Genomic DNA, 18,869 nt, shown 5'->3' on the forward strand with positions numbered 1-18,869 from the left:
GATCTCTTGTTGTCCCACAACAGTAATCTTCGAACGGCAATCGCCTGAGCTTCCTTTCTTGAAAACTCGGCGCTGGCCACTTTCCTATCAAGAAACGACATGCCACGTTGATAGCGCGGATGTCGTTTGTGACCCGAAAGTGCCGGGTGCGCGGCGATAATGCAAGTGTAGCTTCCGTCCTTCTCTCGCCACTTTGTAATCCAAGGCGATTTGCCGAAGCAGAGCGGCGGCAACTGCAGCGTCCAAACCACCATGCAGGCCAGAAGCTCGTTCTAATCCTCGCGACAGCCTCAGCCCTGGTACCGCTGCCACTGCACCCGGCCATGTACCCTCTTCGGGTGTTGTTGGAGGTACTGCTACCATGACGTTACCACAGCTGTGGCTTGCGAGATGCTCACGCTGCTCCATGGAAGGTTGAGCGTATCACGTCCGGGTCACCAATAAATATAGCACTCTGAAACGCGGTTCCGAAAACACAGCGCGGTTTATTATTGCATCTCCACCATTGTTTGTTTGTTTGTTTGTTTGTATCCTCTAATCCATGGCTCGTACCCACTCTGGGAGATTGGCCAAGAGATCATATAGTCTTATATGGACGATAACCGCATTATTGCTTACAACGAAAAAAAAGGGGAGGGGGGAGTTGTATAGTGAAGACAGTATGTTAAAAAAAAGAAATAAACCAAAGATTTAGATTGTGAGAAAAAAAGAATCAACAACAAAGTAGACACTAATAGCTACAACTTGATTTTGGGAGCCGACCAGACAGCTGGTTTTGCCAAACCCGATTAATTTGGTATGTCACGGATTTATCCAGAATTGAAAATTACTTTTCGACCCGTTTTTTTTTGAGTATCTGTTAACGTGGGCTTTATGTTGAAAAATGTTTAGAGTCTTGAATAAAATTACACACCGCATCGAATGCATCTCTGTGGCAATTTCCCAAAACAGAGGCACCAAAAGTTAGAAAATTTTCTGTGGTTAACTTTAAACCTAGCTCCACCATTGTTCCAACCTCCTTCTTTTTTTTTTCTCCTCAGCAGACTACCCACTACTAACTTATGTCCCAAGTGTGTCGTGCCAGAAGAAGAAGAAAAGTATGCCACACAAGGAAGCGAACGCAAGACAGCTGACGATTATGGTTAAGAAACAAAAAGACACCCTTCTTACACTTCTCAGAGTGTATATAGGCGAACGCGGAAATCATCAAAATGCGTGCTTAAACACGGTGTGACTCGCCAGTTGCTGAGGCAGACGGTGAACGCGGGAAAGACGAGGTCCTTCATGGACTCCACGCGGATGTTGGTGGTGGTGGGGAACTTGAAGTACATGATGAAGAAGTCCGTGGCCTGGTACGTGAATCCGGCCACGCAGGCCACCGTGATCAGCAGGCGGATCAGGAACAGAGGGTCCGTCAGCCTGCGGCGTGCACGTCACTGCGACTGAGTCTAAGATCACCCAGGCAGACGGTACAGTTGCATCAGACAAACTTTCTTTTTAAAGGACAACGCGTAAGGTATTCATTGTGCAATGACACTTCGTAAAGCACGCTCTTGCGCAAAACAATGCGCAAGCATCGTTCGCAAGGCCTAACTTCTGGCCTTGTTAGTATACGGCATATCCCAAGAGTTCAGAGCAGTTCATTAAAGGGGCCATGATAGGATCATTCAAAAGTTTGCGGTTTTCAGCGAAAAAAAGTACAAGTAGAGAGTCTATTGTGGTAATAAGGGCTGCAGCGCGAGCACGAAGGTGCTAGAAGAAACAGACGAAAGGCGAGGCACGGAAGGCAAAGAGGACAACACGAGCGCTGACTACCAACTGAATTTCATTATTCGCAGCACACATGATAATATATACAACAGGCAACCTTTTAACAGCAAGCGTGAGCAACGTGACATATTCTGGGGAATGGTCTGATAAAAATAAGGTACGATGATAAAATGGCTAACCCTTATCTAAAAGCGCGAACTCTTTGTCACGCAAGGCCACCGAAGGTTGGCTCACGCATCCGTCACTAGGTTTTCTAATAAAATATGCTTCAGCTATTTCACGAGTTAACTTGTCCATGTGGCCTGCCAGCACACTCACGCCCGGAAGTCTATTGTGCCTATACGTATACGAATAATGGTCTGTAAAATAAAATATCTCAGCGCGAATCAAGCTGTGCACGTTCTCGGCTATAAACTTCGTCCACCGCCGGCGAACGCATGTGACGTCACGTGCTGCGTCGAGCGAAACCGTCATCCTCTACCAAGGACTGACCAGTTGTAAATCATTCGATTTCACGGTCAAGCTGAATAAATCTGAAACAGCTCAATTGTGCGCGATGCAGGGTGCGTAACAAGATCGTCCGACAAAATGCAGACGCCACGGAAGTGGCACCTGCTCGTCTGTACACAACTTCAGGAGCGGCTGGCCTTAAAAGAAGAGCGAAAGTCCCGGAATAGAGGCCCCACGTTGTTTTTAGGGACATCTGAAGAGGTCTCTTGCTTTCCTGTTGTTACTAAATGTGTTTCAGCACCACCACCTACACACAGCAAGTCGCTTATTACGTCACGGCTCGCGAGTGCACCAGTGTTGCCCGACATTCATACTGCTAAGTTTACCAATGCTCGGCCAAAGGCACTAAAATTTCTCCGCCTTGCACGTCAAGGCCCAATTACTAACCAATATAGCGCATATTCGGATCGCAAACAGTGTGTCATGGCCGATAAGTTAGCGGCGGTTTCTTGGTCCGCTTTCGCTACAATTCGCACCGATACGTGGGCCATCTGGTGGCTAACTATAGCACTAAATTGTAGGACCAAAGAAACTATACCGCCAAATTATCGGCCAATCACTGCAACGGCGGAGGCGAGTCGCAACCGCAGCTGATCGCCTTCGCTCAAGCCATGGTTATTGAATAAGCTATAGTCAATAGTCTTTTTTTTTGTATTTCGCGTCCTTCCATTGAAGCTTGAAAAAAATATGACACACGTGAGCCTCTTTTTATCGCTAATAATAAAGAGGGTGTTACAAATCGAATCCCGTTACTTGCGTAAAGTCAGCATTCAGTAATTTTGATAAATATTCATAAATAATAATTAATTGGTGGCTATCAGCGATATACAACTTATTTTATTCGCCAGCGTCTTACATTGCGTATCATTGCATATTTTAATCATTAACGCAAGTTAGCTGACACCTGGTATTTGTTATGCTGTGGTACACACACACACACACACAAACACACACAAGAAGCATACGACCCGCTTCTTGTGTCGTATGCTTCTTGTGGGTCGTATGCTTCTTGTGTGTGTGTGTGTGTGTGTGGCCCGATGCCACGGGCCAGCCGCCGAACCACGTGAACTTAAACTCGATCCATGTGTGGGATGCGAGTAAGCAGCAACATGTTCCACATTTTTCCGTTTTTCTTGGTCGCCTCCGCTGGCGGCGCGTCTTACCTATACCAAGTAACAATGCCAGAATTACCCGCTCGTTTCCGGCGGCTCTCCGTCGCTCCTTTCTAGTTCCTCTCCTTCTTCTGCTTCTTGTTGTCTGTTGCTACCTCGTTCGCCCGCTTGTCTTTTTCTCTCTCTCTTTTTTTTTTTTTTTTTTGGAGGGTCTTTAAACTGTGAGGGTGACCCTCTGCTACGGGAACTTGTATCATTTCACTTACATCCTCCGAAGAAGGCTGGTCCACCAGCCGAAACTGTTAGGATTAAATAAATATTTTATTGTTTTGTTTCCTATACTGCACTATTCTCGAAGTTTATAACCTATATATATATATATATATATATATATATATATATATATATATATATATATATATATATATATATATATATATATATATATATATATATATATATACGCGTTCGATGCTCTAACCACTGAGCTACCATAGCGGCTTTCCCTCCATCCACTTCTTTGGGTTTATATGTGAATTTAGAAGTAGGAGTGACAGTCAGCGCCATCTATAAGCCAAACGACGAGTGTAAAAACACTCTTATGCGCATGTTTGGCGTCACGTAGCACGTGAACTTATTATGAGCGGGCAGCTGATTAATTGTCCCTCTTATAAAACGCATCGAACGCGTTATTCGAAGGTCGTAGGTTCGATTCCTGCTCACGGCTGGTTATTTTTTTTCATCCACTTTTCTTTCTTCTTATTTACATTCCATTGGTTCTAATAACTTCCCCTGTACATTCCTTGGCATTACTGTCTGTTAGATCTCACATATATATATATATATATATATATATATATATATATATATATATATATATATATATATATATATATATATATATATATATATATATATATATATATATATATATATATATATATATATATATATATATATATATATATATATATATATACGCGTTCGATGCTCTAACCACTGAGCTACCATAGCGGCTTTCCCTCCATCCACTTCTTTGGGTTTATATGTGAATTTAGAAGTAGGAGTGACAGTCAGCGCCATCTATAAGCCAAACGACGAGTGTAAAAACACTCTTATGCGCATGTTTGGCGTCACGTAGCACGTGAACTTATTATGAGCGGGCAGCTGATTAATTGTCCCTCTTATAAAACGCATCGAACGCGTTATTCGAAGGTCGTAGGTTCGATTCCTGCTCACGGCTGGTTATTTTTTTTCATCCACTTTTCTTTCTTCTTATTTACATTCCATTGGTTCTAATAACTTCCCCTGTACATTCCTTGGCATTACTGTCTGTTAGATCTCACATATATATATATGTATATATATATATATATATATATATATATATATATATATATATAGATTTTGTACAAATAAGAAAGTTAGCAGAACAACCAAAGTATAGTGGGACCTACTTCATGCAATTTTAAACCACATGCATTTGGTCGCTCACGTTAGAGTGCATCGGCGTATTTTTAAACTCTGACCAGCGCCCCCCGCTTTGCTCAAGTCTTTCTGTTTCCGGCCGCGAAGCCTGACAGGAATGCTCAGCGGGAACTGTGCCTCATTGCTCGAGATGGTCCGCGATTACTGTAGATCGTTCTGTTAAGATTGCGCTCAAGACGCGAACACTCGATATTATTCCAGATCTTGCGCGACGAGAAGTGATAAGGCTGGAATATTCGACGGCACATGCATAACTGCCGACGTGTTTCGTTGCTTGTCAGTTGATCCACGGCCGACGCTCTGTTCCCTTCTATCAGTGCCCATGAGTTGCTATAATCTGACCTTCATTTTTCCTGGCCACAAGTTCGGCCACATAAAACAGTTTCATCTTGAACGTACGCTATGCTGCCTTCGTGAACGTCATGACCACGTGACACTCTATGAAGTTCTGTTATAAGCACTGTTAAAAATACTCACGCTACCTAAATGACATCAAAAAAAAAAAAAGCCAGAGCATGCAGGCATGCAATCGGTAACTTGGGAGCAGGCAGCAGCTTCTTGGTATACGGTAGTGTATTTCTATTTTACTACTACTGCTACTAATATGTTTACTATACTACTACCGCTAATACTACCATTACTGCCACATAGTATACTGCAAGGTAAGGGTTGACCCACTTAGCCTTGATCCTTGAGCTGTTTGAAGTGTGCTTGCTTATTGTGCTTAGTCCTCGCGTTACTTTCACACCCCGCTGCTGGCTGTACGCCTTGTTCATCATGGGCTTGATGGAGTCCATGGACCTGGAATCTCCTCTGCAGTAAAGAAATAATAATGATAATAAATGACAAATGAAGTAGAGCTCGATTTCTTTTACACACATATTACAGACCAAATAGGCTGTGTAACGTGACGCATAGTTACATTATTGTGACATGATAGAGTCATTTGTCCGTGGTAGGTGCTGTCAGACTGATTAGAATGATTATGTTTTGTTTGAGGGTGTTATATAGCTTCTTCGCGTTCATGAATAAAAACACAGGTTAGTATACCCTCATACTATAGTGTACTATATTCTAGTACGGTATACTCATACCACACGCCTTTACAAGCGCAACGTACTTAGAAGGCTCGTTTGTTCTGGCTCGCCATAAGCGTACTTACGCCTGGAAGAGCTATCATTCGAAGCTGCTTGAAAGAAAAAAAAACTCTTAAAGGGCCTTTGAAACATTCATTTTAACGTGAATACATTAATTGTTCGTTATTATGAGAATTATCGTCAGCATCCATGTTAGTTTGACAAGCTCGTCAGCGTTTAGAACATATGCGCAAGCACGCCACCACTGATCACTTACTGGTCACTTACAAATGTGCACGTATTATACCAGAAATACGGGTATTTCTATAAGAACAAGATAGGCACTATCGATCTTACTATCTTTTTCTCTGCTATATAAGCCACAGTACACTAACCTGTTCCATGAGTGGTAAATAGGTCGAACCCCAGGTGACACGGAAGTTCCGAACGTTCCCGGGCTGACGGTCCTGTGGTTTGGAACACGACGGGTGAGACAGGTCGACATATCGATGAACACACATCATACGCACACACTTTTTAGAAAATCATCTCTCTCAATGCAACATTCTCGCATTGACGGTGTCGCACTTGGCATTTCAAAGCACCGCGCGCGTGTGCAGGGTGAGTCGAAAAGTTCATTGCAGTGCCTCCAAACCTTCCGCTGGCCGAGTGTGCAAGATTATCATTCTTCGCAATAGATGAATAAATTAAAAATTAGGGGACGACATGCTTCAAAACATTGGACTGCACATGATCCCTGGCTTTGCGTTCCCGACACACTAAAGACCTCCGGCCGTCATTATCGTCAGAAAAGTTGCATGGCCAGAAACCTTGGGCAATAAAGGGACAGGTGTGACTCAGTAGAACTAAGGGTCAAACCCTTTAAGAAGATCAGAAAAAGCGTCTCCCCCCCCCCCCCCCCACCCGCACGCATGCCTATGGTTCTGCTCTTAGGCCTATCTGAAGTCCAAAAACAATATGGCTGCCACCCAGCCTCGCGGCTGAGCAGTAACCACATGACAAACGATTAAAATAATCACTACAGTCTTATCATGTTGAGCCGTTCAGAGGAGGGCGGTACTTGGGCCGTCACCTTCTCATGGTCGGTGGAACATACATTCCTCGCAATCTTGGCCCGAACGAACGGGAGTACGCTGTCGAAGTTGGCTGCAACGCGTCAGAAAAAGCACGACGCAGCACTTTGCAAAAGAACGAACGCTGTGCCTGCAACTGGAGTGGCCGCAGGAATCGATGAGGCGTGTGAGGGAGGGGCCACATTATACGCTTGTACTCACTTATCCTGGATGCTCTGGCACGCAACGATGGAACCCGTTTGTCGCCTAAACGCAATCTGCCTGCACGCCATATCACGCAGAAGAAAAAAAAAAAATCGATGAAACGATCGGTTACATCTCCGTATATTGTAGCTTTTTTTGCTTATTTTATTTTTGTGTGTATCGGCAGCGTGCGTACACGAGGGCGTAGCACTTTTGTACATTGCGTTGCTACTATTAATTTTTAATTGTGGTTGTTTTATTTGCCTAATAAAAGTATACGCCAAACTGCTCACTTCTAAAGCAACATTGGCGTAGTTGGGATATTTATTTCGAGGTGTCCGAAGCCTCCTGTAGGTTTGTGTGCGTTCGTGTTGTTTGATATGTGGCGTTTAACGACCCAAAACCAGCATATGATTATGAGAGATGCCTGCCTTCGTGTTGTGGACGTGACACTACATTTCAGGAAGGGAGGTTTGAACACCCGCCACTTCACACCCACCCTTTCCTTTTTATGAATTCCCCATGCGAAACCAAGAATTGCGGTTGCTTATGTATTTTTGACGTTGGTACTTGTAAGTACTTAAACGGCATTGAAATGAAAGTTCTGGGTTTAGGATTAGCATCAATCCATGCTTTTAATTGACCTTCACAGCCGCCGTATAAAAGCTTCTTGTTTTTGGTTTAATCATAGTGAGGAACACTGTTTTGTGAACTTGTGCAATGTTTCAAGCATATGTCCCATGACATGTTTTTGGCTCGAAAATTTGAATCTGCCGCTGGAGGTGAACAAACGCGCATCCTTTGAGATCTGTGAATAACGTGCTTGCACTCCAGAAGAGCTGTCCCTTGGAAAGGTAGTTTGCAAAACAGCAACTTTATGACATATAATTGCCGACATTACCTTAAGATCCGACGCAGTTCACATACCATTTCCTCGAACAGCATGAGTCAGCATCGTTCCAGAATGGCAGCGTCTCCTGACCCATTGCAGTTATTGCAACATAACTGCAATGGCAACATTGCAACACTTGCAGAAATTGTGAACGATGACTTGAGAAAACAAACATCCGAAGCAGAAGAAAAGATAGATTAACGCGTACAAAGAAATGAGACGCAGAATGCAAAACTGAAAGCGAAATTGAATCCCAAGAAACAAATTCCATCGCGATAAACATCAAGGCTACAATCCGCAGTTCAATGCGCAGCCAATCGCAGTCAACATTGGTCGCTGCAATCGTACTTCGTTGTTGGCGGCTCTTTGCCGCAATGTATGTTTCTTTTCGATAAATAGTGTCGCGTGCAAGAAAAATAGCGTAACAGGGGTTTCGTTTGTTACTCAGGGGCATCGAAAAAGCATTCGAACTTATTTAGGAGCTGCTTAGTTCATTATGCCGCAGCCCATTCCTCATCAAATGATGATGTTCCAGGTAAGCACCGCATCCAAACCCCGTCTCCTGCGGTGCGGACCGGCTTTCTGAAAAAAAAGCTTTTGTCGAAGTCCCTGTTGTTGAAGCGCGAATTCGCCGCAGCGAGCTTCAAATACCGCGCGGGTTGTGTGTAGTAACAGCGTTTGCACGACACGAATCCTGGCAACAAGCTAAGCGCGTGCATGTACTGACGTTATCGCATTCGGCCGCGTGTAATGTTTCATTGTCGCCTGTGGCGGGCCGGATCGATCTTTTGTTAACTCTTCTTAACTGACTATTCGCGCTGCCGCGAAAGTCTTACAAGTGAGCGACCCGAGGTATCAAGTCGCGCAACGGTCGTCTCTCCGCCGTGGTTGTTGAAAAAAAAAAAAAAAAAGCGTATCGCACGCAATGCATGCATCTGCAGTGCCGCAAAGGAGGAGACGACAGGTCGATTCGCAGGTTTGTAGTAGTTACGCCGCCGCACCGTCTTTGCAATAACGTGTATTTCTCTCGTGTGTGCCCTTCCGCATTGGCCCCGGAAAGCAGCAAAGTGCGGTGGAGCCTATGCAAGTTGACGCGCCACCCGAGGAGAACGAAGCGGCCGAGGAGGAAACGTACACCGTCGAAAACCCGAGTTTGGTAAGCACCGTTTGTAGATTTCGCGGCTCTTTCTTATTTTACGCTTTCTCTCGACTCTGTTGTTTTCAGATGCGTACGACTGCTCAGCGTACGCTTTCTCCCAGGAGCGGTGCCAGGATACTTTTTCGGGAGGGGGGGGACACTCACAATTGTGTTCCTTTAGGGGCGCAGGGAGGCACAAAACTTATGCGTTGTGTGTCGACTATGCTTGCAATTTGAAAGGCAAAGGCGGGACAGGAATGTCATTCGTTTGTTCAGTGTTTATTTATTTACTTATTTATTTACACTGTTAGCCAAAGGCCAATACAGGGTGGAGTACTGAAATACTCTTCGAACATTGTTCAAAGACACAAGCACCACACAGTGAAATGAAGACAGACAATGCATCTGGCAGCTTTAAACAAAACTACACCATACAGACCATACAAATCGTAATGCAAATGAAAAGCAACTCTTACCAAAAGTACAATGCACAAAAGTATTCAAGTTTTACGCAGTAGTGACCAACGTTGAGCAGAGAGCAACGAAATTGCAGACACCACACTTAACATACACTGTTCCACATGCTTTAAAATTATAATCATCAAAATCGGGAACTTTTCATCAATATGTATAGTTATTTGAAGTAATGTCAAGGCATACAAGCCGCCTTTCCCTGGAAAAAAAAAGGGGGAAGGTAGTAACGCTTATATACGGTTACCTGGAAGAATAATAGGCCAGTACAATTTCTTCAAGTTTCTCTGCAGAGTAAATTTTATGGTTAGTAAGCCTCTCAAGACCAGTTCAGCATTGATACTGTTGCAGTGCTGCTGGAATTCCTCTGAAGAGTTAATTTTATAGTTAATAAGCTTCTCAAGACCAGGTCACCGTGTAATGTATATAATGCACTGTCAGTGTCATCCCAACGCGAAGCCTGAAGCCCCACATCTGTTGAGTGAGTGATAGTGATTTCAACACATTTTGTAATCACTGTTGTATTGTGGTCAACGATAGTCCTCTCTAACATGAACAAAAGTGGGGAGCAAGTTGTTTCAGCATTTCCTTTTGTTAAATGGCGTTTGGGTTTAATGCAGTTTTAAAGAGCTTGCCTCTACAACACACGTTTCTAGCCTGCCATGCATTAATACCACATTTACTCGAATGTAATGTTTTTTCTCCCAAATTTTGGTTTCCTTTAAGGGCCAGTAAATGACCCAGAAGTTCAAAAATTGCTATAAAAAGAAACTTGTGCACGTTCAGCCACAAAAATTTTGGAAATATGTGTTATATTGAGGAAGTTAGGGGGGTTAGAACGTCGCTTTCAGCCAGTTAGAAATTTTCGTGCGGCCTCGTCATCCTTCTTTCTCATGGGAAGGGGAAGGCGCAGCCTGTCGTCGTGACTGGTTTATACTAATGAACGAGCTGCGGGCTACGTCAAGACACCGATCGGGGACTTTGTGTAACAGTGCGTGAAAGGAGAAGAGGTCAGATGTAGCAAAGGAGCATGGGAATTGTTTTTGAAAATGAAGACTCTGGCACTGCCTGCATCGCTGTAATATATAGAAAATGTGATTGCCGTGGTCTACTCCACGAATTGCTGAGCTTCTTCGAAAAAATAAGTTGTAGCCTGTAGACTGGCCTTTTATATTGAATACCGAAATTCAGGTTGTCTTAAAATTACAGTGATGCACATGTATCTTCTATTTTCGTTTTACTTTTTTCATTATGGACGCAATGAAAACTCGCCCTCTCGTTACTATCATGGTCTTATTACAATCAAGTGAATGTGGTAACTGCCACTCAACTCCTTCTAGGTTCGGTAACTGTAATTCTGTAATTGGAAATTTTTGGATGCCCTTTCAGGACTTGGAGGCACATGCCAACAGCTACGCGGGCCTGGCCCGCCTTTACCGCTTGCTCTACATTGCTGACCACTGCCCGTCACTGCGTGTCGAGGTCCTGCGCATGGCCCTGACCCACGTGCAGAGCACGTACAACATTGCCAAGTACCAGGAGATCCACAAGAAGCTTAGCGAGGCTGTAGGGTGAGTCGGGGACTGCTTCGAAATTCGTTGCGGGACAAACTGTACTGAGAGAAAAATTCAGCCGGTTCCACTCGTTGGAAATGGTTGGACAGTGAAGCTGGAAGCACGGGAGTGCATATGCCTGAGAAGCTTGTGGGTGTAGGCCAGTTAGTGATTCATGATTAGCAAAAGTAACTGCAAAAGCACACAGGAGCGGACTTCCACTTGTTACAGAATACAAGTCACCAATTACAATTACAGACAAGTCTCAGTATAGCAAGCTTCAGATTTACGAATTTTGTAGATTGATGACATTTCGTAAAATTCCCCTACAATTTGTTTAATGCATAGGTGGTTTTCTGTAAAAGTATTTCACTACTGTGAATTTAAAAATAGCGAATGTTTCAGTATAACGTATCGAATGTTATCCCCTTTATGTCTCCACAACACTTAAAAATAACAAATAGTTAAAATGTTACTTGCAGCTGTGAAAATATAACCTTCTGCTTCGTACCTGCTCCTACCATTATCATCAGAACGCCCACGTATTTAGCTATCTGCCCGCCTTATTCAAATGTGTGATGGGCCTTTCGTCATCGTCGCCGCCTGGTACTTGTTGTTTGCATCAGGTTTTGCCCCATTCCCTTTGTTTTCATCATGCAGCTTTACCTGCATGCTCGTTAACTCTGCTGCTTTCTAGCCTTTTAGTTGGTGGCTCGAAAGTTCAAGATGAGCTCCACGGAAGCAGCACGAAAGGAATGCTACGACAATGAAAAATGCAGCGCGAGTGACCTATGGGATAAAGACGCCCATGATTACCCATGCATGCTTTGCTAACGCTCGAACACTATGCACAGCACGACAACAAAGCATGCGCGTGAGCTTAGCTGACGACCGATAAGGTATTTAGCATTTGTTGTGATAAGGAAACGGTGAGGAGAACGAGCACAATGTTGAAACTGCATGCGCGAACAAATTTGAAAAATCAGTATTTAACGCCGGTGCTTTGCAGTGCGCAAAAAGGATGCGCATCTAGACGAGGTGCCCACATCAGGATAGATTGCGCTCTTCCCCAAATAAACGTGCACTGGTTCCGTAATATTTCGTGTTTTTTTTGTGACTAATATTAGTTTATTTATTTCAGTATCCTCAGAGCCCGAGGGCATTACAGAGGGGAATGGGTTACAGTTTGAATACAACGTACTTAAAAAAAAAAAGAAAAAAACTTGGGGGGTTACATAGCTACATAAAGGATACCAACAAGAAATAGTGCACAGTAAAATAACAAAGATGAACAGGTAAATAATAAATGCAAAGTTTCACAGTGTCCATTACAAAAAGGAATTGGCACAAACGAAAAAAAAAATTCAAGCACATGCCTATGAATTAAAAAATGCATAAAAAATGCAGCGACATTTGTCAAAAGACAGACATGTAAAAAAAAAAAACAAAGACGAAAGGGGCTGCTTCAAAAATGAAATACTATAGTCATAGATATGATAGTACCATTATGACGAAAACAGGTTAGTTACAGTAGCCTTAAACTTGCAGGTAAGAGTAATCTCGACGACAGATCGGGGAAGGTGATTCTAACTTGCTGGCGTACGGGGGATGAATGAATTGTAAAAATGGTTGGTGTGGCATGTTGGAATACCAATCTTATGACGAAAGTCAATGGGGGCAAATACATAAGAAAAAGGGGTTATCAATCTATTCTTAAAAACCCGATTGTCATAATATATATGTAGTAATATATCGCAGAGGCGAGGTATTTTCCTACGTTGTGAAACCAGATGCAATAACGCTGTTTTCATGGAAGTGCTGCTGGAGGTGCGATGACAGTTAGAAAGAATGAAACGAGCAGCCCGACTCTGGATGGAATAAACCTAACAAATTAGCGTTTCTTGACTGGGGTCCCACACAGATGCAACCAAAGTGGGGAACAGGCTAATGATTTATAAAGAAGTAATCGTACAGGACTAGCAGAAAAATAAAAATTACGGCGTATAAAACCTAGCGTGCGATCGTGAATCTATACACAGCACAGGTAGGTGGCGCTTGTGTTTTCATTTACGATTTTTGTAAAAATTTTTGATACTTTCACTACAATAACTTTTCAAAATAACAAATGATTTTCAGTGGTCTTTTCTTTCAGATGTGTTGTATCGAAATTTTCGTACCTTTGAGATGTAATTTACTGGAGTGGTAATGAGACCACCAGAAAGTAACTGAGCAATTGCAGAAATGTAATTGATTACTTTTGCATTATTTTCTTCAAAATTTCGTTGCTGTAAGACAACATGTTTGCTAAAACACAACAAACTACTGCGGCTTGCATGGTAGAGAGAAAGCTGAAGTTGGCATGAAGTCTAGGAGTCTATTGTACCAAAAGTCATCATTGTGAATTAGTCTGCAGAATCTTGCAGGGCGGCAGATGATACGAGAAGAGAAATTCGTATCTCCTTGTAGCTTTGAGCTACATTCAGGCAGTTGTCACTTTCTCTTTCTCAAAAGTTGACATCATAGTTTTTTTCTTGCTTATTTCTTTATTCATCTTCTCCTATGGTCAGATCACTCGCGTGATGCCTCCTTCGACTAGTGCTACTACTGTACTACCACTACTACTACTACTACTATGACTACTATTACCTCGATTATTATGACATAGGGTACTTGGGTAGCTTTACTGTAAAAAGAAAAAGATTTCTAAATCAGGATATGTGGGATAGTCGAGCTTTTTGTGGCTTTTATTTCTTTTTTTTAAAATACTGGTGGTTAGTTGAATGAATGGACCAATGACGTACTTTCATGTTACTCTCGTTACCATGGATATATCCAACATCACGTAAGACATGTGGGTGCGGCCACTTGGGCTGTCGAACAAACGTTTCCCAACTTTGGCATTTCCTGACGTTAGCTGATAAACTTAGAAAACGTGAAATGCTCCAACACAGCCGTTTCCATGTGTTTATATTCACCGTAGCAGGCAAACAGTTGAAAAAATCTTAGCACCGAAACCGTTTCCTAAAATAGTCCCTACTCAAATCTCATTATCACAAAGTTGCATCTTACAAGAAAATAAGGTAGTACATTAAAAATTTTGTTATAAAGGTTATTCCTAACACTGTATCTAATACAACACTATTTTTAATTTACTTTGTTATTATTAGTATTTCATTATATTCGTGTTCATTATATCGAGGTTTGGTTGTATATAAATTGCAGGAGCACGCCGAACCTGCCCGACGTCACCGGCGGAAGTGGCAGCTCTGGAGCCGTGCCGCCCCTCGACAACCAGTGGATCGAGACTCGCAGTAAGAAGGCAGCCTTGAAGCTCGAGAAGCTTGACACCGATCTCAAGAACTACAAGAGCAACTCTATCAAGGAGAGCATCAGGTGAAGTGCCGTAGAGTTGTGAATAACCATCGTAACAGGACATTGCAGAAAATGCTCCCGAACTTTTGTTGCACAGCTTTTAATGAGTCGCTTTGTTCATGGGGACAGGTAGTGTAGGGGATGGAAATACTTCTCCAAACTGCTCCAATAGAGAAATGCTGCTTCAAAGTGTCGTGTTAGGACTAACGGGCCCCCAGCAGCGCATTGCAGCAGAAAGACATGAGGCCAAAGCAAAGTTTTTGGGTCAGTAGCCCTTTAACATCGGTCATGATACGCGGTACGTTGGAGGATCGTCGAACATGGTAATGTGTCCATCAGCAATTCTCTGCTGCAATATGCTGCAATAAAGTTAAACGACAGCTAGTTGTCCACCCAGGAAATCTATACAAACTTGTACGCTACGTTTCGAACCATAGAAACACTCGCTGCGTGGTGCGCATCCAATAGATGGATGGATGAATGGATGAACTTCATTTGGTTCTCGAAACGTGCTTTAGCACGTTGCGGGCCGCTGCCACGTCAGAACAGAAAAACCAAGTCTCTCTGTTGTGTCGCGGGCCCGGTGGACAGGCCCATAGCTGTTGTTCGAGTCCAGAGCTTGCAATAGCACCCTCCCACTTGGAAGGCGTGATGACTTTTCCACAGCGTAATGCGGGGCACTGCCAGAGCATATGTTCTAAAGTAGCTATATCGTGGCACAAGGAACATGTATTAGTTATATTTTGGGATAAATTTTGTTCAATAGCGCGGGATTAGCGTACGCCCCGACCCGAAGAAGCCTGAGGTCTGCTTAGTTTTCTGTTTGTGTACAATATGTTTGTGTACAATTGTACACATGCCGTCTGAAGGGGTATTATGCATTTTTTTGTTCATTTTGAATACTACTGCATAATTTCAAATAATCTGAATTTGTGCGAGAGCAAAGTCAGATGCTGCAGTTTCTGTTGAATATTTGAAGCTCCTTAATATTCATCCACCTCTACAAATCTGAGATCATTGGGATAGGCCTGCATCTTTCGGTAGACGGATGGCAAAGGTATGCGACAATGGAAAGACGAGCTTGCCAAGTGTGTTGAGAAAATGTGTGGATAAATTGTAAACGCAGCTCATATAAAAAGTGGTTTTCGCATTGAGGGAACAAAAACCTTGACATATCTGCAGGCGCGGCCACGACGACTTGGGGGACCACTACCTTGACTGCGGGGACCTCAACAACGCACTGAAATGCTTTTCCCGAGCGCGCGACTACTGCACCAGCAGTCGACACGTCGTCAACATGTGCCTCAACGTGATAAAGGTAACATCAGTTGACACATACGTTGCTGGAAGTTGTTTGTTCATACATACTGCAAATGTCCAATGTTAGGGTGTTCTACACGTTTCACTTGCCACATCTGGCTGAAGCAGATTGTGAAAAACGTTGAAATAAATCTTGAACGCTTTTGTCTAAGTGCCGTATTTACTCGCCTAATGAATAGACTTTTTTCCTCGAAAAATGTGAGCAAAGTTAGGAGTGCATTTAATATGGGGGGCAAATGATATGAAGGTCTTTTTGAGATTAGAAAAAAAATTGTGGTAATGCAAAAAGAAAACAATGCAAAGTTAGGTCGCTTAGTCTTTCGCAAATGGCATATGCGTACGCTGTTGGGAAACAGCTTCTTTGTTGTACTTCACTCATCTTCATTGAGTTGAAGGCCCGCGCACTCCATCATAAAAGCATTTAACGGCTCTCTTTTCTCGCAACCGTTTAACTGCAACCGTGGTATCTGCTGTGATCGCGAGGGGGATCCAAAAGCGTGCGCTTTGAACCTCGTACGACGACGACGCTGCCACCGTTGAGATTGCACCGAGCTACCACTGAAGCATTCAAAAGAAACTGTTGGTAATAAGATAACCACAAAATGCGGCTGCCGTCTCGTTCACATGAGAAGTTACTGCAGAAAAGGTAGCCTATATCTTGCGTTCCTTGAAGTATGCGTGTATAACAAGCATGAAGAGCAAATTGCAAACGAGGTGAGAAATGGGCATACTATCATGTTGCGGTTGTCACGATCTTTTCTGGGCGACAAGGGATTTTTTCTGGTTTTTCAGAAATCTGCGACACGATGGCGACGAATGGCCCTTCGCGACAGCCATGGTGACAGCAAAACCTGTTGTCGTAACTTGAAAATCACGGGCATGTGGGTGGGCCTTAAAGTTTTGTATTTGCAGGAAGCGACCTTTAGTTGACCTGGGCAGTTTCGTGACCTTCGCTCACTGTGTACTTATCAGCTGCGATGTCTCAACACTAGCACCGTTTAACCCCGCTGTGGTGCACAAATAATAAAAAAAAGGGGATGCGCCGAGTGCAGATGGAAAAAACAACAATGTGGCGCGCAACAGCGGGCGAAGGGGGGGAGGAAGCGAGCTGAGGTGGCCGAAAGTAGTTGGCATAATAATAAAAATGAAAGGTATCCAATGAGCAAGGGGGCGCCAGGTGTCGGTTCGCGGGACTGCATTGGACGAATGCGGGGGAGGAGGGTGGGTGTTTATTATATGGGAGGAAAAAAAAATCCAGATGTTGACTACTGAAGTTGGGGGTGCGCTTATTATGTGAGTGCGTTTATTACATGAGTAAATACAGTAATCATCAAGTTGCTTCAGTAGTGAACTCGTGACCTCAGAAATTCATTGATGCAAAAATTTATGCCGAATTGGCAAAGACCAAGCAGAGTTGTGCAAGCTCGTTGCGTGCTTAAGCGTTTTTCGTTTTCTCTCGTCCCGACAAGTGCTCTAGAAGCTACGTAGAGGTGGATGACTCGGGGAAAAGAAGTTGCCATCAGTCTGAGTCATGACCTTGAAGGCACATAATGAAACGCCATTGCTCTGTTCCTTTAAGATTCCTTTGCCCAAGTATGGCTACAATGTAATGTTTATCAAACTATGGAGTGTGGTGCCTGCACGTGGCAAGAAGTGCACTTGGACAAACTGCCGCTCTTGGCTGATGTTGGATGTTGGCCGATGGTAGCATGCTGTTGGCCTACCAATAGCATGCTACCCACTGGAGTAAGTGGTGTGGCGACAGTTTCGAAGAGAGTGAGTGCATGCCTCGATTTGATAGGAGGGGCCTTTGAGAAAATGGCAGCTTTGCGCTCCATCTCTAAACACTTTGCAGCATGCGTTATTTCACCCGAGTCCGAAGGTTCGCTCATGACCCCCTTAACATGAAATACAGTGAAATCTGGGTAGAACGAGCCCCACATTCACGAACTTTTCAGATGAACGAACTTTTAAAAAATCCCACGCCAGCTGCTGATAGTTTCAATGTAAAATTATTTCATTACTACGTGTTTCAGAACACCAAACTTTTCAGAATAACGAGCATTAGTTTAGTTCCGTGTCAACGCCTCAGTATAACAAATTCATGTTCTGAAATCCATAGCAACCACCGGAGCCGTACACAAGCGGACGACACAGCTAACGGGCGCCTTGCTTTTCGGAATACGCGCGACGATGCGGAGGGAAAACAAACAAACAAACAAAAAAAAAAAACGAAAAGGCGACTTTCTTTCTTGTTGAAACGCCGATGCTGCAGGTTTATAAGCTCAGAGCTGAGGGGTGAGGGCCACACGTAAAGGCATGCTCAGCGAGGCAGAGTGGGAGTTGCGAAGCACGTAGCATGGGTGCAGAAAACCTGATACAGCGAGGGAGCAGAGAACGAAACGTGAGGAATTTTCTATCTGGCACATTTTTTTTTTCTTTAGAAGAGGCGATGACAGCCGCGACGCCTCGGGTTTTTCTTTCTTTGTCAGTTCTACATCTGCTTTAGGAGACCTTGTTTGTCAGTCGTGTCCATCTCTTTTCGATGATTACTTATTGCGTCTACAAAGCAAGTCGGCGTTTGCGCTGCGGTGCTACAACAAAAATTAGTTCACGTCTGCTTGCGACGAAGTGGAAGCAGTTTTCGCTAAGCGAGAATTGGAAGGCAGAAAGCGGGCTGTTGTGACCAAAGAACTGAATAGCACCACAAGAATGTGGATCAACCGGCAGCCTTCGCGCTGCTAAGTTCGTGCTGCACGCATAAAAAAAAAAACGGACTTCTTTAAAGTAAACGTGCTTTTTTTGGTGTTCACTTGTGCATTTGTTTTTTTTTTTTTCGTGAAAAACGAGTTCAAGGACCCACCGTTGTAAAGGTAAGTCGTTTTGGTCG

At 43.6% G+C, this 18,869-nt stretch overlaps 2 protein-coding genes across 10 annotated transcripts in view; one reads left to right on the forward strand and one right to left on the reverse strand.

Moving 5' to 3' along the window:
* Positions 1 to 7,179, reverse strand: part of LOC119179417 (uncharacterized) — a 54,839-nt gene extending 47,660 nt beyond the window's left edge. Inside the window, exons 1-4 of the mRNA XM_037430483.2 lie at positions 7,050 to 7,179; positions 6,352 to 6,423; positions 5,559 to 5,693; positions 1,240 to 1,419 (exon numbers count right to left, since the gene is read on the reverse strand). Of these exons, the coding sequence (XP_037286380.2) occupies positions 1,240 to 1,419; positions 5,559 to 5,693; positions 6,352 to 6,423; positions 7,050 to 7,075 (413 nt within the window). The 5' untranslated portion in view covers positions 7,076 to 7,179. The remainder of the gene's footprint in view (positions 1 to 1,239; positions 1,420 to 5,558; positions 5,694 to 6,351; positions 6,424 to 7,049) is intronic.
* Positions 7,180 to 8,435: 1,256 nt separating this feature from the next.
* Positions 8,436 to 18,869, forward strand: part of CSN1b (COP9 signalosome subunit 1b) — a 67,746-nt gene continuing 57,312 nt past the window's right edge. For 3 of the 9 annotated variants that reach the window (XM_037431193.2, XM_037431199.2, XM_037431198.2), the window contains exons 1-5: positions 8,436 to 9,101; positions 9,186 to 9,281; positions 11,124 to 11,305; positions 14,510 to 14,680; positions 15,842 to 15,977. In XM_037431193.2, coding sequence (XP_037287090.2) covers positions 9,051 to 9,101; positions 9,186 to 9,281; positions 11,124 to 11,305; positions 14,510 to 14,680; positions 15,842 to 15,977 — 636 coding nt within the window. In that variant the 5' untranslated portion in view covers positions 8,436 to 9,050. The remainder of the gene's footprint in view (positions 9,102 to 9,185; positions 9,282 to 11,123; positions 11,306 to 14,509; positions 14,681 to 15,841; positions 15,978 to 18,869) is intronic. The other 6 variants (XM_037431201.2, XM_037431202.2, XM_037431200.2 and 3 more) reach the window with 4 other exon arrangements.

The sequence above is a fragment of the Rhipicephalus microplus genome, chromosome 7, assembly GCF_043290135.1.
Source record: "Rhipicephalus microplus isolate Deutch F79 chromosome 7, USDA_Rmic, whole genome shotgun sequence".
Lineage (NCBI taxonomy): Eukaryota > Metazoa > Arthropoda > Arachnida > Ixodida > Ixodidae > Rhipicephalus > Rhipicephalus microplus.